General features: G+C 54.9%; 1 protein-coding gene across 1 annotated transcript in view; it reads left to right on the plus strand.

Moving 5' to 3' along the window:
• Window positions 1–26,370, plus strand: part of AGAP3 (ArfGAP with GTPase domain, ankyrin repeat and PH domain 3) — a 300,607-nt gene that overhangs the window by 182,306 nt on the left and 91,931 nt on the right. Inside the window, exon 11 of the mRNA XM_074985396.1 lies at window positions 108–276. Within this exon, the coding sequence (XP_074841497.1) occupies window positions 108–276 (169 nt within the window). The remainder of the gene's footprint in view (window positions 1–107; window positions 277–26,370) is intronic.

The raw sequence follows: 26,370 nt of genomic DNA on the forward strand, positions 1-26,370 counted from the left end.
TGCTTGTCATCCTGCAGCCGGCAGGGCAATGGCTTCTGGCAGAGCGGGTGCGTAGAGGGAAGTGAAGCAGCTTGCGCCGAGCCTAACGCTTGCTCTGTCTGCTGCAGGATTACATGCAGAACGTGCATGGCAAGGAAATAGACCTGCTGAGAACAACTGTGAAGGTGCCAGGCAAGCGGCTCCCCAGGGCTACGACGACAACAGCCCCCAGCTCTAGCCCCAAGACCAATGGGCTTGCCAAGGAGCGCAGCAGCATGCAGTTCCCAGGAGGTGCAGGTGAGGAGAGGTGGTGGTCTCGGCCGGGCTCAGCGACTACAAGTCTCAGTTAGGTGATGAGCAGACAGTGCACGAGTTGGGCTGATGTCTCTTGCTCCTCTCACTGTGCGCCAGTGCCATTTGCACGGCACCCTGGTGTGTGCACCAGGGTGAGATGAGCATCCCTTTGGGGATAGCTGTCTGCTCTGGGGAAAGAGCCGGGCTGCAACAGCCCCTCGGAGAAAGGAGGAGCAGCGACCTCATGCAACTGGCCACTGAGCCCAAGGGAGGTCTGTGATTTCTTGGTGCTAAATGTCCTTCCCAGGCTGTCCTGTCCTGAGCGGTCCTCTCCCCCTGGCCCATGAGTGCCGTGGCAGGCCAAGGTGCGCATGGTTCCGTCTGTCCCGTAGGCTGGGAAGGGACAGCCGGGGGACGGGTTCCTTGTCCACTTTTTGTTCGTTGGTTATTTTCTGTTTACTCGGTGTGGAAGGGTGGATGGGGGAGTTAGCACTGAGGGCAGGGGGAGGAGAGTGCTGGATGGTCTGTGGGCCCTGCGGGGTTTGCTCCATGTGCTGGGGCTGGCTCCTGAGAAAGCTCCGTCTCCTGCCCAGCTGGTGCAGGTCCTTCGGGGATGGAAGTTCTGGCATGCACCAGTATGGTATACGGTGCCTCGCCGTGTGTGCCGTGTGGACGGGTTCTAAACATTCTCTTGTGCACACCGATGTAGCTTGGTCTTTGATACAGGACTGTATCGACATGCACAGAAGAACTCTCCATGCACACTAGCAGGCTCCACACAGCCAGTGAGTGTGCAACAGACTGGAGTGCACTAGAATTTACACGCCAGCTGATGCACGCTAACGTACAGTGTAGACAAGGCCTTGGATATCGTGGGGCTCGGCCATGGAGCACTCTGACAATAAAGACTGAGACTTGATGCTCTGAGGGGCCGATGGGGGGAGTGGCTCTGATGTGTGCAAAGGTTCACCTCTTGTAGGGCTGGCGGGGATTGTCTGGTCTGACCTCCTGCGTCACGCAGGCCAGAGACGGTCCGGGCTTAATTCCTGTTTGCGATATAGCAGATCTGTTAGAGAAACAGCTCACTGTGAGCTTAGAGGTACCAGGGACACAGCTCCGCCACTGCCCTTGGTAAATCCTGCTAGTGGTTAATTACCGGGGACCCTGCTTTTCTGTGATTTGACGCCCCCGTTCCCTGCAACTCTCCGACCGAAAAGTGTAAAACTTTACTGTGATGAAAGTGAAACTCTGACCTGTAGTTTCAGTAGCTGCGGTATAGCTGGATGTCAGTCACTTCTGGCTGAGACTGTACCCTTTCCAGCCCTGTCACGGACATACCAACACTTTGATACAACTGAGTCTTTGTCAGGTGGCAAGAGCAAAGACACCCACCATTGCCGAAAGAGGGCGGTTCATAGCTTCGGGGGGAAGGATGGAGAAACATTTTGGGGTCTTGGGCGAGCAGACACCAGTCAGCTTAGACCAGACCTGGGTGAGGGGGGCGCTCAGGCCAGCTCATGTGATGTCCTGTTTTCACTTTGAGAAGTATGGTCACCCTAACTCTCAGTAAAGTTTAGTTACTAGTTAATACGTGCTCTTATTCACAAACTGTAAACATAGCAATTCTTTGTAAAAATGCAGTCCACGTTTTCCCAGCTCCCTGTCAATGATGCTGGGTGTTTTAAAACGCACAGTGTATTTCCCCACTAAAGTCTGGCTAGCTTCAATGTCCAGCCATGGGATCTTGTTGTTGTTGTCATTTTGCCTGCTAGATTGAAGAGCCTAGAAGGTCCTGAAAGACTGTGACCGAGTAACCTCTTAACTTTCTCCTTGTTAAGCTAAAGTGATTGAGTTCCTTGAGTCTGTCACTGGAAGGTGGGTTTTTGAACCCGTCAAACATTTTCATGGCTTTGAGCTCTCTGGTTGATTAACATGCTTCCTGAATTGCAGACACCTGTGCTAGACACAGTATTCCAGGAGTAGCCAGGGCCAGCAATGGAGGGGTGGGGGCGGGTACTCACCTCAGGACCCAGCAGTACAAAAGGAGCCAGAGCTCCCGGCCGCTGCTGCTGTGGCAGTAATGGCAAGGTTAGACTTACCTCAGTTGCTCAGTTTACCCTTCTAAAATATTGCCACATTAACTGTCTTCCATAGTGAAGTTACTGAAAATCCACATTAATGGTTCAGCAAACCAGCTCTTTTGAAACTCTTGGATACAAGCTCTCTGGCCCTGATGATTTAAACATCTCTCTTTAGCTGCTGTTTTGCATCCCTCCTGCATTGCGAGAGGAGTCGCAAGTGTGTGATTATCAGCATGTGGTGTGAGTACAGCATTGCAAGGACCTGAGAGTCTCAGACCTCCTCTGCTGCTCCCTGAGTGACAACTCCGCCTGGCTGCTCTGGTAGAGCAGTGATTGGCCGTCTGTGACCCCCATGGGCACAAGCACCACGGGAAGTGCTGCTGACGGAGGGCGTAACCGGCAGTGCTTCCAGGGTCTCTGACTGGTCCAGGACGCTGCTAGAGATTGGCGGGGCAGCAAAAACCTGTCCGTGCAAGTGAGTGGATCCTCAGTCAGCTTGCAGTGACAGACCCTGTGCCCAGCCCTGTTCCTGCCCACTCCGCACCAAGCCAGCCCTGCTCCCCGCCCTGGCTGCTGACTCTAGCCTTGGCTCTTGGCTTTGGTTCTCGCCACGCGGCTTGGCTACCTGCACATGGCCATTACAGTCGCCACTCCCCCCACATAAATATTGATTGAACACTTCTGCCTTTTCTGCCTTGCCATGGACATCTCTGCCGTTTCCACTGGGGACATCACTGCCGTTTCCATGCACAGCTGGCATGATTATTTTTGGTTCTGATATCTTTAAAAAAAAGCCCAAGCACCTCCATATTGTCTTCGATTCTGCTGGTGATAGATTTCTACCTGGGTCCTTTTATCTCCCTCATCTATTTTCTACAATTCCTAGCTTCTGATTTACATTCATTACTATCAACTCCCCTTTTCTTTTGTTTGTTATGCATTCATTTCTATTGTGCATAGCTTCTTTCATTTCTTCTCTGACTCAGCTTGGTTTGTGAAACAATGCAGTTGTGTTCATCCGGTGTGTGAGTGAGGCTCTTGGGGCATCGAACAAAGTTTTCTTCAATAATTAGAAGTGGGTCTGTCCCACGAAAGCTCATCACCTAACAAATTATTTTGTTAGTCTTTAAAGTGCTGCTGGACTGCTGGTTTGTTTTGATAGTATACAGCCTAGTACGGCTCCCTCTCTGCTACTACTCAGCCTTCATATGTTTCTGTTTCCTTTCCCCCCTCAGCTGATCTGGCTCACAATTGTTTTGTGCCATTGGCAGGGGAAGGAACCAGAGCTGGTGTGCTGCACTGTGCTGTCTGGTGAGGGGCTGCTGAGGGCTATGCACCTAGGTGTCATTGCTGTGGACCCTCCGGAGGGTGACAGACAGGCGTATACTTGAAACCCACCTCCTCACCGAGCCAGACCTGCCTCTCTGGCCCCTGACATTTTGTGACTTCACAGTTCCGTTTTCCAGTTTTGGAAAACGCGACCCCACTTGCTGCCATGGGCACCCTGTGATGGACTGATTCCACCAGGCTGAGAGGGAGCTAGCTACTTGCAAATGTGCAGTCAAACATGTAAGGAAACAGACTGGAAAGCTTTTCCAGAGTCCGTCTCAGTGGCAGTGACCAGAGAGTTACAGGACAATAAGAAGTCCCAGATTTCCAGACAAGTTAAGCTCACTTTTCTCTCCTGCAGACTAAATAAGCCTCCAGCCTCTCCTCATGACCCAGGTGTCCCCTCCCAGCCCCCAGTCACGGTCATCGCCCTCCGCTGTCCCGGGATACCGCCCGCAGAGCCGGGATACCTGTTAGAGCTGGGATATCCGGTGCAGCTCCTCCGGCCACATGAGCCCCCGGACACGTTCTTCACCCTCCGCTGTCCCCTCCGTAGAGCCGCGATACCGGTTAGAGCTGGGATATCCGGTGCAGCTCCTCTGGCCGCATTAGCCCCCGGACACGTTCTTCACCCTCCGCTGTCCCCTCCGCAGAGCCGCGATACTGGTTAGAGCTGGGATATCCGGTGCAGCTCCTCCGGCCACATGAGCCCCTGGACACGTTCTTCACCCTCCGCTGTCCCCTCCGTAGAGCCGCGATACCCGTTAGAGCTGGGATATCCAGTGCAGCTCCTCCGGCCACATGAGCCCCCGGATACGTTCTTCACCCTCCGCTGTCCCCTCTGCAGAGCCGCGATACCCGTTAGAGCTGGGATATCCAGTGCAGCTCCTCCGGCCACATGAGCCCCCGGATACGTTCTTCACCCTCCGCTGTCCCCTCTGCAGAGCCGCGATACTGGTTAGAGCTGGCATATCCAGTGCAGCTCCTCCGGCCACATGAGCCCCCGGACACGTTCTTCACCCTCCGCTGTCCCCTCCGCAGAGCCGCGATACCCGTTAGAGCTGGGATATCCAGTGCAGCTCCTCTGGGCACATGAGCCATGTGCTGCCCCCAGCCCCCTGTCACATTCTTCACCCTCCGCTGTCCCCTCTGCAGAGCCGGGATACCCGTTAGAGCTGGGATAACCAGTGCAGCTCCTCTGGCCACATGAGGCAGCACCGTCAGTTTATTGACTCCAGAGTCTCCTTTGCCACAATGCTGGCTGGCAATGGTGAGCCTGGCCGGGTATGCAGCAAAAGCAGAGGATCAGCAGCAGAGACAATGGTGCCAGGCAGGCAGAGCTCTGTGTGCCCTGGCAAATGCAGCAGGGGGGGTCGCATGGCACCCTAGGATTCTCTGATCCTGTTTCTCTCCCAATTCCTTTTCACACATGAGCCAGATGTGAGACCAGTGCTCCATCCCCAGACCAGCAGGTTGGCCACTTCCCGGCCCTGGCCCCCGCATGTCACAGTCTGGTTCTCCTCTTGCCCCCGCCTGCCTCTTTTTCTGGTCCTGGCGTGATGGGCAGAGGCAGGTGTTGGGACCTGGAGAGGCATTTCATGGGGTGTGCATACCGGAGAAAAAGGAATTTAACCTGGGGAGGACAGAATGTATCGCTGCCCCCCCACACCGCTGCCCTGGCTCCCAACGACACAGCCCCTCCCTCAGCACAGCACCTCCTTCCTCATTGGCCACACGACCCAGCCAGCTAATGTGCCGCTGAGAGCAGAAGGTCGTCGGTCCCACTTAGAGCACTGGAGACTGTTTTGGAGGCGAGTGCCTGGAAGGGCTATGGGCTCGGGCGGAATGCTGGAGCCAGGCTTCATGGCTGTAAGTGGAGAACCCTGAAGAGTCGCAGGGAGGGGGTACTACTGTTAATCTTGCATTGCGGCAGCACCTTGTAGTTCGAGTGATGGGCCAGGCCCCCATTGTATGCGGCACGATACAAACACGGGACAGAACCTGACCCCGCCCAAAGGGTTTCCAGTCCGAGCTGAAGCCGAGACAGGAGGTGGCTGCACAGAGACAGATGGGGAGCACTAGGGAGCAGGAAGGCTAGAGAAGAACCTCAGAGCTGCAAACACCGCAGTTTTGAACTGATGGGTGAAGCACGCTCGTCATTTGGCAGGGGAAGTAGGCAACTGGGGAGCAGCAGGGACATGCAACGTGCCCTACAGTACTGTGCGAAAGGTCAGCTCCTAAAAAGAGTGACAAAGCAAGGAAACTCTCGGTGCTCGTTTCATCTGCAGTCAGACATTGCAAAGCAACATTTTCCGTCTGTGCAGGAAGATTTCAAAGCTGCCTGAGGCCAGTGTTCAGCTGCAAACTTCTGAAAGAACAGCCTAGCTTCTTTTCAGAGCTATGGCCAGCCTGTGTTCTTGAGGAGTTCATAACTGAAGTTCTGCCGTACATTGGTCACAGTGAAGGTAGCTTTTCAGCAGACCCACCACCCAGCTGTTTCCAAGCCCTTTGCAGGCGTGAAGGGAAGTGGAGAGAAGGGACTGGCTTCGGGTGACCTTGTAGCTATTCAGGAGAAGGGCAGCGTGAAAGAAAATACCAAGGTGCTTGTTTGAAAATTGACCAAGTGAATTGAGATACTGAAAGATTTTATTAAGCAAAAGTTTCAAATGAAGTTTGCAAGCTGCAAGTTAAAAGGAAGGCTCTGTATCTTTGGGTCAAGCTCCAGTTATGGGGAGGTACAAGCATCGGTGTTCGCAGGGTTAACGAGATACAAAGTATGCACAACCAGCCTTGTCCCGAATTAAGGTGAGTGGGTTTTTTGAAGCATCAATGAATAGAAGTCCTATGGGATGGCACCCAGAAAAGGTAGGAAGTCACAATCTGTGGGGTTGCTGCCTGTTGGTGTGTGTGTGGAGCTCATCCCACAGGGAAGCCTGTCTCAGTCTGTCGGTGTCTCGTGGGTCTTCTGGGAAAAGATGCTTAGACCGTCAGAGAAGGAGGAGGGTGATTTCCCTGACCATGCCCCTCCTGGTGGTCTCATTCATTGGTCCAGGCCCCTCATCAGTGGTCTCAGTCATTGATCCAGGCCCCTCCCGGTGGTCTTGGTCATTGGTGCAGGCCCCTCGTTGGTGGTCTCATTCATAGCTCTGAGCCCCTCGTCAGCTGTCTTAGTCATTGGTCCAGGCCCTTCATTGGTGGTCTTGGTCATTGGTCCGGGCCCCTCGCTGTCAATCCTGATCATTGGTCTGTGCCTCTCACCTGTGGTCTTGTGTGTTGCCTGCGGGAAGATACACGTCTCTCGTCTGCAGTCTCATGTGTCTGTCTCTCTTACTGGCTGTCCTGACCACTTGTCCTGGTACTGTCGGTGGCCTGTGACATGCTCGGAGTACATGTGGCTGGACCACTGGATGGTCACAGAATCACAGGGCTGGAAGGGACCTCAGGAGGTCATCTAGTCCAGCCCCCTGCTTCAAGCAGGATCAACCCCCACTGAGTCATCCCAGCCAGGACCTTGTCCAGCCAGGACTTAAAAGCCTCCAGGGATGGAGAATCCACCACCTCTCTAGGCAACGCATTCCAGTGCTTCATCACCCGCCTGGGGAAGGAGTTTTTCCTAATATCCAACCTGCACCTCTCCCTCTTCAACTTCTGACCATTGCTCCTTGTTCTGCCGTCCGACACCACTGAGAGCAGTTTCTCACCCTCGGTTTTAGAGCTCCCCGTCAGGAAGCTGATAACATCAGCTGCCTCGTGAGCCCGACGTAGCACTGACTGATGCTGCATGCTCATAGCACTGGCTCATAGTGGGGGTCCCATGTGCCCAGGGCCCCCACAAGCAGGGAATGAATCTGGACCTTGTAGCTCAGGGCCCTCAGGGTGCCTGCCAGTGGCACGCACTCCTTGATCTCATGAGCTTGGGCCCCGTGGAAGGCTGGTGCCTCGTTCTTGAAGGGCCTTGTGGCTTCCACTGTGATGACCTTCTTCTGCTCCTCATTGGCCGTGGTGATGTTGGGTTGCAGCAGGCTGTCCCTTCTGAGGATGACGGAGTCAAGGGTGGTGCTCCCCAGGGTCAGCGGGAGGGCTTTGACCAGCTGGTCCTGGGTGGCGTTGTGGTGGAGCTGCCAGGCCCTGGAGTGCATCTGGCAGCTGCACAGGATGTGGGACAGCATCTTGTGCAGCTGCATGTTCTGCAATGCTTCTCTTGGTGCCCACGGGCACTTGGTCTTACCCAACAGGCTGTGTGTAGCATTACGAGGCGACTCCTGGATGTAGTGTCCAGGCCTTAATAGGATGACAATTGGAAAGAGTTCAGCAAGAAGAAAATGCCTCTGGAACGAGCTGAAGGACATAAAACCTACCATAAGAGCAGCCAGACTGGGTCAGATGAAAGGTCCCTCCAGCCCAGGATCCTGTCTGCCCACAGTGGCCAATGCCAGGTGCCCCAGGAGGAGTGAGCGGAGCAGGGAATCAAGTGACCACCCTCTGTTGCCCATTTTCAGCTTCTGGTACATGGAGGCTGGGGCGCCATCCCTGCCCATTGTGGCTAATAGCCACAGACGAACCCATCAACGTATCTAGCTCTTGTTCAACTCGTAGAGTCTGAGCCTTCACAGCGTGCCCTGGCCACAGGCCCGTGGTTTCAGAGTGTGCTTCCTAAGGAAGAAGTTCCTTATCTTGGGTTTAAAGTCGTTGCCTGTTAATTTCCTTGGGTGGCCCCTGGCTTTTGTGTTGTGTGCACTTCCCGTCTCCACTTCCTGTCTCCACACTTTTTGTGATTTTCTTGACCTCTGTCATTCTCCCCAAGTCATCTCTGTGCAGGCTGAACAGTCCCAGTCTTTTAAATCTCTCCTCACATGGATAGTGTGTCACATCCCTCCGCGCCTACACCCCCTGCCTGTGTACCTTTCGGTGTAATGTGTCTCCTTTCAGATGGGATGACCAGATATGCGCACACAACTCAAAGTGCAGGCCTGCATATGTGCTTATAGTGACACCGATCTTTTCTCTCTGCAAGCCTTTCCTAACTGCTCCTGACATCCTCTGCCATTTTGACTGTTGCTGCACATGGAGTGGATGTTTTCCGAGAACTACCCACAGTGACTCCAAGAGGTCTCTTGAGTGGTTATTGTTAACTTCAGCCTGACCATTTTGTACAGGCAGTTAGGTTTATGTTGTCCCAGGAGCATCACTTTCCATTTATCAATACTGAATTTCATCTGCTGTTTTGTTGCCCAGTCACCCAGTTTTGAGACCCCGCTTGAGTCTGTTCTGGTCTGGCTCTGGTCTGAAGAAGTGGGTCTGTCCCACGAAAGCTCATCACCTAAGAAACCATTTTGCTAGTCTTTAAAGTGCTACTTGACTGCTTTTTGTTTTGACCTTGTAACTCTGTGCAGTCTCCTTTGGAACTGACGATCTTGAATAATTTTGGATGATATGCAAACTTGGCCATTTCGCTGTGTACCCCTTTTTCCAGATTATTTTTCAGTCCATTGGCTAGGACTGGTTCCAGGACAGACCCTGTGGGACACCTCTGTCCATTCTGAAAATGGAACATTTATTCCAACCCTTTGTTTTCTGTCTTTTTCCCAGTTACTGATCCGTGAGGAGATCTTCGCCCTTGTCCCACGATAGCTTATGTTGCATGAGAGCCTTTGGTGAGGGACCTTGTCCTAGCCTTTGCACACCCATGGGATCACCTTTCTCTGCATGCTGGCTGATCCCGCCAAAGAATGCTCCCAGCTTGGGGAGGGATGCTTTCCCTGCACAGAACCGCGCTGATTCTGCCCCAATGCAGCATATTCATCTGGGGGCATTTCTATGCGTATGCACTGCTGTTGCTTGTGCGTGATGATACTGCCTACCCACATGGAGTAGTTCTCCGCTCAGTGTTGACAACCTGTCTCTCCAGGAGACGGAAGCTAGCTCAGCAGGAGAATGCGCCTGCAACCTTGCACTACACAGTGGTCTGGGCCTGTGTCGCTCCAGATGTGGTTAAGTGTGTCACTCACACTGTGTATTTTTCACACCCAGGTAAAGTGACCTGGCTGTACTGACCTCATTGCCCAGTGCAGACCAGGACCACGTGTCTCACGGTTCTGTTCATGACTATACTTTCAGCCAGACTTACTGGCCTGTAATTGCCAGGATCACCTCTGCAGCAATTTGTAAAAACTGGCCTCACATGAGCTGTCCTCCAGGCATCTAGTACAGGAGCTGATTTAAATGACAGGTTACAAACCACAGTTACTAGTTCTGCAGCTCCAAGTCTGAGTCCCTCGAGAACTCTTGGGTGATGCCATCTGTTCCTGGTGACTTACTGGTGTTTATCAATTTATTCTAACACCACCTCTGGTGACACCTCGATCCGGGACAGTTCCTCTGATGTGTCACCTGAGGACCCGGTTGTGTCCTCTGCCATGCAGACAGGTGCAAGCAACCAGAAATTATCCCTGGAGGAGAGCCTGTCCGTTATGGAGGATGGTCTGAAAGGTCCCTTCTTGCTTTAAAATCTGTGACCCTATACCCCAAGTAATGCCAATGTGCCGTGCTCTGGATTTCCCCAGGCGTGGAGTGCTTTGAGGAGCACCGCTTGGCTCCATGCACTCCTTGGGCTCTTCCGGTGGGGGCACAGACAACGCCCGGGACCTCAGCCCATCGGGACAGATTTTGAGCAATCCAGAAGAGCAAGACTCGAGGTCCGGAAGAGCCTGAGACCAGTTTCTCTGGCTCAGTTCAGCATGGACTAAGGCCCAGGATCAGCAAAGCCTGGAGGGCTGTAGGACCCGAGTGGGAATTAATAACGGCTGGGCCCTGGGGGTGGGGTGTTGTCAGCAGAGAGGAGCCTGATGCTGAGTCCGGGCATGAGGGCCCAGCGGAACAAGCGGGGCCTGGAGCTTGCCTTGCAGTGTCACTGAGCCACTCCCCCCTGTGCGCACGCCCCTGGCCTGTGGCTGGGGGTGCCACAGCCTTTTTGTCTCCTCGCAGCCCTGGCAGCTCACTCTGGAGTAGGAGGCTGGTGAGTGTTTTCATCAGTGCCTGCAGACTGTGAGAGCTGGGCCGCGGGGAGCAGCCCTGGGAGCCCGAGCAGGAGGGAGCGGTGCTGAGGCATGGGCGTGGCTCTGAGAGCCCCCACTAGTGGGAGCAGTAGGCGTGGCTCTGAGAGGCCCCACTAGTGGGAGCAGTAGGGGCGTGGCTCTGGGACCCCACACTAGTGGGAGCAGTAGGGGGAGGCTGTGGGAGCCCACGCAAGTGGGAGCAGTAGGGGCGTAGCTGTTGGTGCCCCCACTAGTGGGAGCAGTAGGGGGTGGCTGTGGGAGCCACACTAGTGGGAGCAGTAGGGGCATGGATGTGGGACCCCACACTAGTGGGAGAGGTAGGGGGTGGCTGTGGGATCTCATGTTAGTGGGAGCGGTAGGGGCGTGGCTGTGGGAGCCACACAAGTGGGAGCAGTAGGGGCGTGGCTGTGGGATCCCACGCAAGTGGGAGCAGTAGGGGCGTGGCTGTGGGATCCCATGCAAGTGGGAGCAGTAGGGGCGTGGCTGTGGCATCCCACGCAAGTGGGAGCAGTAGGGGCGTGGCTGTGGGATCCCATGCAAGTGGGAGCAGTAGGGGCGTGGCTGTGGGATCCCATGCAAGTGTGAGCAGTAGGGGCGTGGCTGTGGGATCCCACGCAAGTGGGAGCAGTAGGGGCGTGGCTGTGGAATCCCACACTAGTGGGAGCAGTAGGGATGGATGTGGGAGCCCACACTAGTGGGAGCAGTAGGGGCGTGGCTGTGGGATCCCACGCTAGTGGGAGCAGTAGGGGTGTGGCTGTGGGAGCCACACTAGTGGGAGCAGTAGGGGCGTGGCTGTGGGATCCCACGCTAGTGGGAGCAGTAGGGGCGTGGCTGTGGGATCCCACGCTAGTGGGAGCAGTAGGGGCGTGGCTGTGGGATCCCACGCTAGTGGGAGCAGTAGGGGCGTGGCTGTGGGAGCCCACATTAGTGGGAGCGGTAGGGGGTGGCTGTGGGATCCCACACAAGTGGGAGCAGTAGGGGGTGGCTGTGGGAGCCACACTAGTGGGAGCAGTAGAGGGTGTCTGTGGGAGCAGTAGGGGGTGGCTCTGGGGCCCCACATTAGTGGGAGCAGTAGGGGTGGCTGTGGGAGCCCACACTAGTGGGAGAGGTAGGGGGGTGGCTCTGAGAGCCCCCACTAGTGGGAGAGGTAGGGGGGTGGCTCTGGGGTCCCACGCTCGTGGGAGCAGTAGGGATGGATGTGGGAGCCCACATTAGTGGGAGCGGTAGGGGTGTGGCTGTGGGAGCCCAGATTAGTGGGAGCAGTAGGGGCGTGGCTGTGGGAGCCCACACTAGTGGGAGCATTAGGGGGCGTGGCTGTGGGAGCCACACTAGTGGGAGCAGTAGGGGCATGGATGTGGGATCCCACACTAGTGGGAGCAGTAGGGGCATGGATGTGGGATCCCACACTAGTGGGAGCAGTAGGGATGGATGTGGGAGCCCACATTAGTGGGAGTGGTAGGGGGTGGCTGTGGGATCCCACGCAAGTGGGAGCAGTAGGGCGTGGCTGTGGGATCCCACGCTAGTGGGAGCAGTAGGGATGGATGTGGGAGCCCACATTAGTGGGAGCGGTAGGGGCGTGGCTGTGGGATCCCACGCAAGTGGGAGCAGTAGGGGGTGGCTGTGGGAGCCACACTAGTGGGAGCAGTAGGGATGGATGTGGGAGCAGTAGGGGGTGGCTCTGGGGCCCCACACTAGTGGGAGCAGTAGGGGTGGCTGTGGGAGCCCACACTAGTGGGAGAGGTAGGGGGGTGGCTCTGAGAGCCCACACTAGTGGGAGCAGTAGGGGCGTGGCTCTGGGGTCCCACGCTCGTGGGAGCAGTAGGGATGGATGTGGGAGCCCACATTAGTGGGAGCGGTAGGGGCGTGGCTGTGGCAGCCACACTAGTGGGAGCAGTAGGGGCGTGGCTGTGGGATCCCACGCTAGTGGGAGCATTAGGGGCGTGGCTGTGGGATCCCACGCTAGTGGGAGCAGTAAGGGGTGGCTGTGGGAGCCACACTAGTGGGAGCAGTAGGGATGGATGTGGGAGCAGTAGGGGGTGGCTCTGGGGCCCCACACTAGTGGGAGCAGTAGGGGTGGCTGTGGGAGCCCACACTAGTGGGAGCAGTAGGGATGGATGTGGGAGCAGTAGGGGCGTGGCTGTGGGATCCCACGCTAGTGGGAGCAGTAGGGGCTTGGCTGTGGGATCCCACGCAAGTGGGAGCAGTAGGGGAGTGGCTGTGGGATCCCACGCTAGTGGGAGCATTAGGGGCGTGGCTGTGGGATCCCACGCTAGTGGGAGCATTAGGGGCGTGGCTGTGGGATCCCACGCTAGTGGGAGCATTAGGGGCGTGGCTGTGGGATCCCACGCAAGTGGGAGCAGTAGGGGAGTGGCTGTGGGATCCCACGCTAGTGGGAGCAGTAGGGGCGTGGCTGTGGGATCCCACGCTAGTGGGAGCAGTAGGGGCGTGGCTCTGGGGTCCCACGCTCGTGGGAGCAGTAGGGATGGCTGTGGGATCCCACGCTAGTGGGAGCAGTAGGGGCGTGGCTGTGGGATCCCACGCTAGTGGGAGCAGTAGGGGCGTGGCTGTGGGAGCCCACATTAGTGGGAGCGGTAGGGGGTGGCTGTGGGATCCCACACAAGTGGGAGCAGTAGGGGGTGGCTGTGGGAGCCACACTAGTGGGAGCAGTAGAGGGTGTCTGTGGGAGCAGTAGGGGGTGGCTCTGGGGCCCCACATTAGTGGGAGCAGTAGGGGTGGCTGTGGGAGCCCACACTAGTGGGAGAGGTAGGGGGGTGGCTCTGAGAGCCCCCACTAGTGGGAGAGGTAGGGGGGTGGCTCTGGGGTCCCACGCTCGTGGGAGCAGTAGGGATGGATGTGGGAGCCCACATTAGTGGGAGCGGTAGGGGTGTGGCTGTGGGAGCCCAGATTAGTGGGAGCAGTAGGGGCGTGGCTGTGGGAGCCCACACTAGTGGGAGCATTAGGGGGCGTGGCTGTGGGAGCCACACTAGTGGGAGCAGTAGGGGCATGGATGTGGGATCCCACACTAGTGGGAGCAGTAGGGGCATGGATGTGGGATCCCACACTAGTGGGAGCAGTAGGGATGGATGTGGGAGCCCACATTAGTGGGAGTGGTAGGGGGTGGCTGTGGGATCCCACGCAAGTGGGAGCAGTAGGGCGTGGCTGTGGGATCCCACGCTAGTGGGAGCAGTAGGGATGGATGTGGGAGCCCACATTAGTGGGAGCGGTAGGGGCGTGGCTGTGGGATCCCACGCAAGTGGGAGCAGTAGGGGGTGGCTGTGGGAGCCACACTAGTGGGAGCAGTAGGGGGTGGCTCTGGGGCCCCACACTAGTGGGAGCAGTAGGGGTGGCTGTGGGAGCCCACACTAGTGGGAGAGGTAGGGGGGTGGCTCTGAGAGCCCACACTAGTGGGAGCAGTAGGGGCGTGGCTCTGGGGTCCCACGCTCGTGGGAGCAGTAGGGATGGATGTGGGAGCCCACATTAGTGGGAGCGGTAGGGGCGTGGCTGTGGCAGCCACACTAGTGGGAGCAGTAGGGGCGTGGCTGTGGGATCCCACGCTAGTGGGAGCATTAGGGGCGTGGCTGTGGGATCCCACGCTAGTGGGAGCAGTAAGGGGTGGCTGTGGGAGCCACACTAGTGGGAGCAGTAGGGATGGATGTGGGAGCAGTAGGGGGTGGCTCTGGGGCCCCACACTAGTGGGAGCAGTAGGGGTGGCTGTGGGAGCCCACACTAGTGGGAGCAGTAGGGATGGATGTGGGAGCAGTAGGGGAGTGGCTGTGGGATCCCACGCTAGTGGGAGCAGTAGGGGCTTGGCTGTGGGATCCCACGCAAGTGGGAGCAGTAGGGGAGTGGCTGTGGGATCCCACGCTAGTGGGAGCATTAGGGGCGTGGCTGTGGGATCCCACGCTAGTGGGAGCATTAGGGGCGTGGCTGTGGGATCCCACGCAAGTGGGAGCAGTAGGGGCGTGGCTGTGGGATCCCACGCTCGTGGGAGCAGTAGGGGCGTGGCTGTGGGATCCCACGCTCGTGGGAGCAGTAGGGATGGCTGTGGGATCCCACGCTAGTGGGAGCATTAGGGGCGTGGCTGTGGGATCCCACGCTAGTGGGAGCATTAGGGGCGTGGCTGTGGGATCCCACGCTAGTGGGAGCAGTAGGGATGGCTGTGGGATCCCACGCTAGTGGGAGCAGTAGGGGCGTGGCTGTGGGATCCCACGCTAGTGGGAGCAGTAAGGGGTGGCTCTGGGGACCCACGCAGACAAGAACTGTGCTGGGGGTAGCCCTAACAGCACATTGCGTTGTCTCTCCAGAGTGCACAGCCTGAAGCGTGTTTGTGGCAGTCTAAGTGTGGGGCAGAGCCAGCCAGCCCGTTCCTCTGCTCGGCTTCTGGTCGCTAGGGAGGCAGCTCTAACCCCGGCCCTTGCCCTTCCCCCAACAGGCTGGGGTTATGGGGGGCGTGCGCTGCCCCCCGATGCTCCGTCTCCGCAGTGTGAGGGATTGGCTCCCTCAGGCCGGGGTTGCTGAGCCTGCTGTGATCATGTCACGTCGGGCTCCGTCGATGTTAACATCTCATTATCTTTGTTACTGTAATTACATTATCCGCTGCTTTATGCAGAATTATTCTCCGAGGACTAATTGATGGATCCATGTTTAATTCATTAATCATTAGCATCAAATTCGACAATTACAGTGCACACTGATTGTGGAATTTCAAATGTAATGAGGGGAGAATTAACAAAGAAAAGGGAAAACCTGTTTCCCTGGCACACTGCTGCTCACCATGGGGGACAAGGGCATTGAGGGAAGAAGTGGCGGCAGAAAGCACGCCATGGGGCGGGTGGCACAGGTCATTGCTGAGGAAAGACTCGTTGGCTCATGCCGCACAGCTCTGCTGAGCCCGGCCTGTGCAGCCTGGTCTGCCGGAGCAGAGTGACCCCTGGCAGCTGCGTTAACAGAACCATGGCTGGGCTCCATGCAGGAGAGAGCATCGGTCTGACTTGTCTGTTCCCTTAGGAGCAGCCGGCCGGGTGTGACAGACTGGCAGGTCTCTGAGGAGCAGGCTGGCGTCCCTACTGCACCAGGAAGGTCAGGGAACCTAAAGCGATCTCCCCCTCTCCCCCCACCCCCGGATGCACAGCTAGTCAGTGGCATATGGGGTGTCCCAGCATGTTCTCGCCAACCCCCCAGGCCTGGGGCAGCCTGCCCACACGGAGCGGGGTGGGCGTGGTGCACAGCTACCAGCTTCCTGGGGCCTGCAAAAGTAATTCCACAGGCTGGGCTCGTGTGCTGTGGCAGCGCTGCTCCTTCGAATGCTGGCCCTTTCCAACGAGCCTCCCACCCCCCAGCTGCCTGCCAAAGGGGGCTGCTCCCCCGGCTTGGCCCCACATCTTAGGGGATGCTGCTCTCCTCCCAGCCCATCACCTGAGCTGGCACACTCTGGAAAGCGGCGTGGGCAGCCTTGGCGGCATGTGAAGTGATGCCCAGTGCGGCTCCAGCTGCACAGCTCCCCACTGGGAGGCCTGTCCTGAGAGCCACTGGCAGTTCTCTACACATTCCCATGGCTGCCAACACCGTCAGAGCTCGGCCGTCTTATCCTGCCCCCGCCAGGCTCTCTGAGCTGAGGCAGATGGGGCTTCTGCATGCCGGCCCCAAGCTCAGGCCCAGTTTGTGCTCACTCTTTCCTGTGCTCAGAGTGGAGTGTGGCATCTTTGTAGAGATGGGACCTCTCCCGCCTCAGTGTCAGAATGGGGCAGCTGCTCCATCCTCCCAGCACCTTAGTGTCTGGCCGACTGGGGTCTGGGGCATGCTACAGAGGGGTTTACCTGGCCGTCAGGAAAGCAGAGAGAAGCAGGACACTGCCCACAATTCAGCGTGAAGGACGCGGTCTCTTGCTCTTTGAACAAAGAGAATTGGCTTTGCGCCCCAGTTCAGGTGGTGAGGGGTTAGGTGAGTGCCCCAGAGCCCAGTGGGATCCATTTCTGTAACAGGCAGTAGCTGGACATGCGTCTCTTTTCTGAAAGTACTAGTGAGTCACCGGTGAGGCTGCCTTCTGAACAGGAGCAGCTCTGGCTCCCTGCAGGGAGCTCTCTGCACTGGAAAGTACTAGTGAGTCTCCGGTGCGGCTGCCTTCTGAACAGGAGCAGCGCTGGCTCCCTGCAGGGAGCTCTCTGCACTGGAAAGTACTAGTGAGTCTCCGGTGCGGCTGCCTTCTGAACAGGAGCAGCTCTGGCTCCCTGCAGGGAGCTCTCTGCACTGGAAAGTACTAGTGAGTCTGCGGTGCGGCTGCCTTCTGAACAGGAGCAGCGCTGGCTCCCTGCAGGGAGCTCTCTGCACTGGAAAGTACTAATGAGTCTGCGGTGCGGCTGCCTTCTGAACAGGAGCAGCTCTGGGTCCCTGCAGGGAGCTCTCTGCACTGGAAAGTACTAGTGAGTCTCTGGTGCGGCTGCCTTCTGAACAGGAGCAGCGCTGGCTCCCTGCAGGGAGCTCTCTGCACTGGAAAGTACTAGTGAGTCTGCGGTGCGGCTGCCTTCTGAACAGGAGCAGCGCTGGCTCCCTGCAGGGAGCTCTCTGCACTGGAAAGTACTAGTGAGTCTGCGGTGCGGCTGCCTTCTGAACAGGAGCAGCGCTGGCTCCCTGCAGGGAGCTCTCTGCACTGGAAAGTACTAGTGAGTCTGCGGTGCGGCTGCCTTCTGAACAGGAGCAGCTCTGGCTCCCTGCAGGGAGCTCTCTGCACTGGAAAGTACTAGTGAGTCTGCGGTGCGGCTGCCTTCTGAACAGGAGCAGCTCTGGCTCCCTGCAGGGAGCTCTCTGCACTGGACAGTCAAGCGTGCAAAAATTAGGACATGTCAGAACTGAAGTTGGCAACCTAAATTCAGCTCCTTGGACACCTGCTTCTGGAGCAGTCTAAGGCCCTGATTATATTTTGGTTTTTTCCACAGCAGCCTCCCTGCCTCTGTCAGGCACAGGGTGGCCTCTGCTTGCTGGATGGGTAGCTCGTCAGTACTTGCTTTTATCTTACTCACGCACCATTTCCTGCACATTGCCCAAACCCTGCACGAAACGCACAACCAGCGACATCTTCTGCAGGGTTTGTGGCACTCCCAGCCACAGTACTTGGTGCTTTGCTGCCATTAACAAGTTTATCTTCACATCCTCACTGAGAGATAGGGAGCTGCTGTCAGGCAGATTCTCATGACTTGTAGTAAGACTTAGTTCCACAGAGGGACTTGGATGTCGCAACACTGAACATGGCATTCTTAGGTGCCCAGGGTGTCCCAGGAATAGGAATTGATGGGTGATGCTGTAATATGAGGGGTTTTAGGGCAGTCCTTTCCAGGGTTTCTCTTTCAAACCTCTCACACTGCTGCTGACTCATTGCAACTGCACCTTAACCCCAAAGGCTCTCAAAACCCAAAACTCACATTTAGAATAGCGTGGGGTCCTGATCCCAAGCTCAGCTGACCAGGTTCTGTGGATCAAAACACAAGTGTGCCACTGTAGTAAGGCAGGGTTTCTGGGCACAGCTAGCGAAATCAACCCAGGTACCTTTGCTTAAAGACTGGGCAACTCACAGCCCCAGGCTGGGATTTCCGTCTCACTAAGGCAAATCCAGCCAGCCACAAAAGTACCTCTGCCAGCTCCACTGGCCAGTCAGAAGCCACACAAGCAAACCCACAGATGCTCTACCAGCCCAGAGCAACAACCCCCAACTTAAGGTGAGAGGTTATTAAACCTGTTTGACCAACGCCACACAGATTCTTCTGGGCCCCTAAAGGTCCAGCCACATCCCTCTGTCAATTATAAACTTGGATCTTACCCAAAAGAGCACATTTACCAATCCTTCAGATCTAAATATCTAAGGGTTTATTAATGAAAAGAACAGGGTGAGAGAGAAGAATTGTTAAAGCGATTCTTTACATAATGAATTGCAGCTGCTGATGCAGCCAGCGATGTTATCTGTTGATTCTTGAAAGTCTCTGAAAGTCCATTTCAGGTTACATGGCTTTAGTTACTGGAGAAATGCAGGTCAGGCCCGCTGGGGTCAGCGTGCTGGGATATGGACCCTTGTAACAGGGACAACGGACGTCTCTCTCCAAGATGGATGCTGCTAGGTCCACCTCATGGTTCTCTCTTGTGTGCAGGGACAAAGCCCTTTCTTCTTCCCATAGGCCCTTGAGGGTCTGCCCCACCTGACTCAGGTGAGCCGCTGTGGCCAAATGTCATTGGTCGCAGGTTTTGCCAGCAGGCCCCAGACATTTACATGGCCGGTCAGCCTATACCTGGGCATCCCATTTCCGTTCCTTTGCTCAGCCCAGGTCACCTGCCCAGCGGGCTGCATTCCATGGCAAGTCCCCAAGCATATGGGATGTGGATCTGGCATCTGAGCGCCTGTTTAGCCCAATGTCCTGGCTGGGGCTGAGTTCACATCTTGTGTGAAGCCCAGCACTGAAACATTTTCTAACACAACTACAGAGCTGACAGCTGTAACCTCACCTACAGACATGATACAGACTTACAAGTAGCATACACGGATTCCAGGCATCATTAGCTTTCATTAGACGCCTCACACCCCCCCACCCCCTGGGATCAGATGTGAGGCCAATAGATACATTGGGAGCACAAAATGCTCCCATATCCAGTATAAAAATCCAGTCACGTGACCAACGCTGACTGGAGCGGCACATGGATCCCTGCTGTTCTCCTAGAGTTGGGTGCCTACATCTCCACAAAGCGGAGCCCCGGGGCTGATTTCCAGCTTGCTCCTTGTGAGCAGGACACGCCACATAACTGGGAGATGCAGGGCAGGAGGAGGAGGAGGCCTCATACATTCTTGCCCCGCGGTTGGAGAACTTCCCTTGGGTGTGGAGGGTCCTGGCTGACCCCCCGCACTCCAGCTGCAGAGCTCAGGCCTGGGTGGGGGTGGGGTGCTCTCCACTTCCAGCTGCTCCACTCTGCATTAGCAGAAGAGTGGGTGGGCCAGGCCAGCAAGTGGGTGGGAGAGGAAGATTATCACCCTGTGGTCAGAACAGAGCCAAGCTCCAGTCCTCTGGCACCGGAGACAATGTGGACATCCCTTGGTGCTCCCCTGGTAAGCTCCCATGTCTGCAGAAAGGGGCTGGTGCTTAGCGCAGGGACCTTTGTTCTGTGTCCAGCCGTGACACTGATGCCCTGTGTGACTTGGAGCGTTGGGGAGCGATGAGTGAAGGGCACCCAGTCTCCATCCAGAGACTGGCTAAGTGGGACCTGTTATAAATGTTGGGCCTCTGCTCGGGTGATAGCTTATTCCACCAGGTTCCAGGCTGCCTCTGGGAACTTACTGAAGACACGAGCCCATCTCAGACAGCTGCAGGGCCACACCCGGCTTTCAGTGCATGCATTTCCCAGCATTACACTCTTGTGTCCGCTTTCCGAATTGACATAGCTTCCAGCCGTGCCATTCTACAGTCTGTACCCACTTCCTCAGCCCTTCCTCCGGCATCTGTGTGCCTCCTCGGAGTCCCCTGCAGCGGCGCTTCCACGGGGACCGGAATATGAAGCAGGAGACGTTGCACACCTTGTACAGTACCTTGAGTTCTTTGAGATGTTTTGTCTTCCTCTGCCTTGGCCACGCCCTCTGTCCAGACTTCTTAATTCGGAAGCGACTGGAGCAGTGCCAGGGTTCCTTTCCCTACATACCCTCACGCTGTAGGACGTGGATGTCTAGGGAGCAGGCACCTATGGACGCTACTGACAACATCTATGATTAACAGTGTGCATACCCAGACATGGAGCACATTTAAGCCAAGACATATCAAAGGACTCCAGTTCCTGTACAAGGTATGTAACCTCTCATTTTAGTCTTTGTAGCTCAGTTTTCCCATCTGTGAAATGGGGATAACTGCAGAGTACCCGCCATTGCAGACAGCCATTTCTGTAACACTTTTTGAGGGTCACAGGAGCTAGACTCCGGTGAGTTAGCCTGTCCCCTCCCTGCAAGGTAGGCAGCTTACCAGCCGGAGAGAAAGCAGCAGGGAAGCATTAGCTGGGCTGCTGGGACCACAGGCTAACCCGGGGGTGAAGCCACCACTGTCTCTGGGAGAGGGACGGGACATGGTCAGGAGGGGCTCCCATCCGCGCCTGGGTGAACTCTATGATGAGAACAGGCTGACGGCTGGATGCTCCAGTCTGTGCCGACCCTGTCTCTGGGAGCTGGCATTGTGCGATGTGGAGCAGTAGCTTTGTGCTGGAGCGACTCAGCACAGGACTGGCGCTGTCGGGTCCTGCACAGACTTGGGTCTCACCTGCTGCTTAGCTCCTAGACTAGGGCTAAACCCAGGCTGGCAGTGCTTACAGCTGCTGCGAACTGTGCCAGCGGGGCTGGTGCTCGCCCAGGCCTCTGGAAGGGTGCGAGAACACCCTGGAACTCGCCCTATGCCTGCAATGGGAGGACTGTCTGTCCGCAACGAAACCTTTGCTTGTCCTTCATTCCGTTTCTTAAAGCGTTGTGATCTAGCGGTGCTGCAAATTCCCTTGAAGCCGTCCTCCCCCTTCCCTGCACAGCAGCAGGGGGTTGTTTTCCAGAAAGGCACCGGGAGCAGGGTCTGGGGTCGGAAAGGACACGTGCTGCTCTAAGCTGCAGAGTGGGGAATGCTTCTCGGGGGACTCCTGGAAGCCTAGCCCAGCTTCTCAGTGCTCTGTCTTTCCCCAGCCTGCTGCTGCCACGTGTGGAACCAGCAGAAATCCTGCAAAACCCAACATTCGGCCCAACCATTCCCACAGTTGGTAAAAAGTTCCAGCTGCGTCTGCGCCCGACACTGGCTGGTCGGGCTGGGTAGGGGAGAGACTCAGGCTGTGCTTTTGCTGCTGTTCCCTGGTTGGGTGACATCCCCGTGCCGCGGCTAAAACCACAGTGAAACCTGGCGGGAGGACTGAGGACTGGACTTGGTGCCCTCTCCAGGTTCCTTCCCGTTCTTCTTCTATCTCCTGTGGAGGTTAGTGTTCCATGGGCAACCCTCAGCGGGAAGGCGCTGGATAAGAGAGGGGCCTGGTGCCCAGTAAAACCACAGAGTCTCTCTCCACTCAGGAATGGAGGTGCCCCTAATGCTGATCAGTGATGGTGGTTCCTTCAAGCCTTTACAGCTCAATGTTGACTGAGAAGAGCTTAGAAACTTTACTGTGCATAAGACAAATGTTGCCTGTAATAAACTTAGATTAAATGAAACAGCATAGAAGCAGTTTCCTTAGCTTGTCAGTTTTCTTTAACTTTTTGTTCATTTTTTTAGTAGTTTACATTTAGCACAATACTTTTTTTAGTATTGTGTGTCTGGTTCCAAGTGAGGTGTGAGGTGAGCTGGTCAGTTCAGAGCTCTGAGGTTTGGTGTATTGTTACTGATATTATTATAGTGCCGTCTCTTGTTGCAGCCTCTGGTTTTCCCTGTTCTCCTCTGTCCCATGCTCTGCAAACGCTGGCTCTCTCTGGACAGCTGACGTCTGTACTTGAGGCTTTGTGGGTGGCAGGGTTCCCCTGATGGCTGAAGAAGTTGGTTTCAATTGGCAGTGAAGAGTCACACTCCAGGGTATCGCTGAGGGCCCTTTGAAATGGGGAAGGTGGCGCACAGTGCACTGTAGGGTCTGAGTTGAGGTCTGTGCAACAGGGCACACTTGCCCTGCAACAGTCTGCTATTCCTTAAAGTCGAGGGCTGCTGATCAGTCGGCAGCAGGGTGGCTTCCTTCACCCCACCTGAGAGCTCTGCCTTAGGCACAGGGCTGTCTGCTGAGCCATCCTGCAGCCTACCCAAAAGGGCAAGGGTCTGCATCATCCCAGCAGGTGAGAGGTTGGCACGCGTTTCGAAGGCAGACCTGGGCATGGCCAGGTCTGGGGGGGAAGCTAGTGCTGAGGTTCATGTTCTCCTGTGTTTGGCATTTGTGTCCTATGGGGATAAGGCCTTCAGAGCAGGGTGGGAGTCATGCCTACTGACGCCATCTGCCCACCTTGCATTCTCAGAGAGCATCCACCCACACGGTGTCTGAGCACTGCACCGAGATTCATTTAAATTATGCTTAGATGGTCTGTTCGGGTATGCGACAGGACTGTTACTGACATTCCCAGGTCAATGTGTACCTCAGATCTTACCCAAAAGAGCACCCTGTGCCAGTTCTTTAAAATTGAAACTGAAAGGGTTGGGAAAGCAAGCAAGGGGGAGAGTGAAAATTGGTTAAAGGAGTCAAATACATAAAATAATTTCAATGGTCTTGGTTGAGGCTTGTAGCAGTGAGGGAGTAAACTCCTGGCTTAGATCAAGTCTCTGGTTACTTTCAAATTTTGGAAAGCCCTCACTTCCTCTGCTGGAATGCTCCCATGAGTATAAATCCATAGTCCAAAGTCTGAGCAGCAAAGAGGCAAAATGGAGGTGTTCCCAAGTCCTTATACAGCTTCTGCCATGTAGCGGGAAATACCTGGTTCCCAGCGAAGCCCTCAGCACAACTAGTGAAACATTACAGGTGCAGATGGACTGCGGAGTCACATGGGCAAGTCACATGTCCCAGCACAGTTTTGCTGAGTTTGAACATTCACAGGAAAGCCCATTAGGTGCAATGAGTGTCTTCCATGGTCCTCTGTGATCTAAATGTTTCTTGAGAGACCGTTCACCTAGAGAAGCCCCTTCACAGTGCACTACTTCAGTACCTCAAAGGTCTTACCACAGGGGCCAATCATTGAAATACAGGTACACAGTTAATATTCATAACTTCAAATACAAAAATGATACATGCCTACAAATAACATAATCATATGCAGCAAATCATAACCTTTCCATAGACACCCTGTAATGACACATTGTGTAGAAGATTTGTTGCAGATATATGACGACAGTTACAACAGTGACCTCTATGGTCATATTTTAAACAGATGACATCACAGTGTCGACCAACACTAGGCAAAGTACTGACCCCTTAGGGACCCCACGGTTTATTTCTGTCCACTCTGAAAATTGCCCATTTATTCCAGCACTTTGTTTCCTACCTTTTAACCACCTATCCCATGATAGCCTACTTAGCTTAAGAACCTTTGATTGAGGGACCTTGTCAAAGGCTTTCTGAAAATCAAAGTACGCTATATGCCCTGGATCCTCCTGGTCCACGTATTTGTTGACCTCCTCAAGGATTTGCGTAGATTAGTGAGGCGTGATTAACATCCTGTGTTCATTGGTATATCTGATAATTCCATTCTTCACTATAATTTCCACCAGTTTGCCTTGCATTGAAGTCCTGGTGGTGCTTACTGCTCCTTAATTTATAAATTTGTTTCAAAATCTCCTCCACTGACAACTCAGTCTGGAACAGTTCCTCAGATTGTAATGTAGAAATGATAGTGCAGCTGTGGGAACACAGATGCAAAGAATTCATGTCCCTTCTCAGCAATGGCCTGGTGTTCCCTAAGAGCTCCTTGAGCACCAGTGGTATCTCATAAGGTCAAATGTGGCCAGTGCTTAAAATCCTGTTCCGACATAGAAACATCTCCAGTGTCGGTGCAGCCAGAGAGGTTACTGGGAGCTCAATTCTCATGCAGCTGATGTAATGCCCGCTGGTAGGGAATTGTGTGCACGCCCCTCCCTCCCCAGACCAGAATTCATGGCTTATGGCACGCCCACATCTTGAATACTGCACACAGTTGTGGTCGCCTCATCTCAAAAAAGATAAATTGGCATTAGAAATGGTTCAGAAAAGGGCAACTACAATGATAAGGGGTTTGGAACAGGTCCCATATGAAGAGAGATTAAAGAGACTAGGACTTTTCAGCTCAGAAAAGAGGAGACTAAGGGGGGATACGATAGAGGTACATAAAATCATGAGTGGTGCGGAGAAAGTGAATAAGGAGAACGTATGTACTTTTTCCCATAATATCAGAATTAGGGGACACCAAATGAAATGAATAGGCAGCAGGTTTAAAACAAATATGAAGAAATTCTTCTTCACACAGCGCACGGTCAGCCTGTGGAACTCCTTGCCATAGGAGGTTGTGAAGGCCAGGACTACAACAGCATTTAAAAGGGCGAGATAAATTCATGGAGGTGAGGTTAGGTCCATTAATGGCTATTAGCCAGGATGGTTAACGCATGGTGTCCCTAGCCTTTGTTTGTCAGAGGTTGGAGATGGATGGCAGGAGAGAGATTGCTTGATTGTTACCTGTTCAGTTCACTCCCTCTGGTGCACCCGGCATTGGCCACTGTTGCTCGACAGGATACTGGGCTGGATGGACCTTTGGTCTGACCCAGTGTGGCCGTTCTTATTAATGGTCCAAAGGGTAAGAACAGAAGAATATGATTAATTCTGGTTTTGGTACCTGCTGCTATGAGCTTCTGCAAACCCATCTGCTGTTCAGACAAGGAGCATCTGGATTCCCCTGCTTCTGCAGTAGGTGCTATTACCAGGAAAGCACTCTGTAAACTCACCTCCATTTACTGTGCTGTCCTCAGCTATCTTCCATGGGCCAGACAGACTACACTAGGGAAGTGTGTGTCCTGAAGCCCAGGAGCAGTGGACCAATCGTTTGGCTCTAGGGGTGGGATGTAGTGGCTAGAGATGCCATTCTGAACTGGATCCCGTGTGCTCTATGCTCAACTGGCACAGACCCATCGTAGACCAAAGTGCTCCATTATGTCTGGGGATCCTGTAGTGCCTTGAATAAGAAAACTTCCACCCAGAGAGAAGAAAGAACCTCTGCCATTATTCTGAGAGCTAGAAGTGATTGCACATAAGAACATATGTGATGGGGTTCGGGGTCCCCCAAGCTCTGCCCCCGTCCGCGGGCAGGAGTGACTCTCACTCAGCAGGAGAACAGCGGGTTTATTAGCCGACAGGACGCAGCGTCGTACAGAGGAGTCAGTGCAGCCGGCAGAGACAGCCAGTCCCATCCGTGCTGGGGAGAGGAGGCCCCGAGGGGCCCCCAGAGCCAGGGCCTTTCCCCCTCCTTTGTATCTCTCTCTCCCAGCCCAGACTCACGGCTTCCAACTCCCAGTTTCAATTCAGACCCCTCAGGCTCCACCTCCCCCTTTGTCTCCAGTACAAAGGTGTTACCTGGTTGTCAAGGTTACCCTCAGCAGGAGACCCACACCCTCTGTGAGCCACTCACATACACACAGGTATTCCCCACTCCATCACAACATAAGAACGGTAACACTGGGTCAGACCAAAGGTCCCTCCAGCCCAATATCTTGTCTGCCGACAGTGGCCAGTGCCAGGGGCCCCAGAGGGAGTGAACTGAACAGGTAACAATCAAGCAATCTCTCTCCTGCCATCCATCTCCAACTTCTAACAGAGGCTAGGAGTGCCATTCCTTACCCATCCTGGCTAATAGCCATTAATGGACCTAACCTCACCTCCATGAATTTGTGTAGCTCTTTTTTAAACCCTGTTGTAGTCCTAACCTTCACAATCTCCTCTGGCAGGGAGTTCCACAGGTTGACTGTGCCTTTTATTTGTTTTAAACCTGCTGCCCATTCATTTGATTTGGTGTCCCCTAATTCTGATATTATGGGGACAAGTAAATAAGTTCTTCTTATTCATTTTCTCCACACCACTCATGATTTTATGTACCTCTATCGTATCCCCCCTTAGTCTCCTCTTTTCTGAGCTGAAAAGTCCTAGTCTCTTTAATCTCC

The sequence above is a fragment of the Carettochelys insculpta genome, chromosome 2 (genome assembly GCF_033958435.1).
Source record: "Carettochelys insculpta isolate YL-2023 chromosome 2, ASM3395843v1, whole genome shotgun sequence".
NCBI classification, from domain to species: Eukaryota; Metazoa; Chordata; order Testudines; family Carettochelyidae; genus Carettochelys; species Carettochelys insculpta.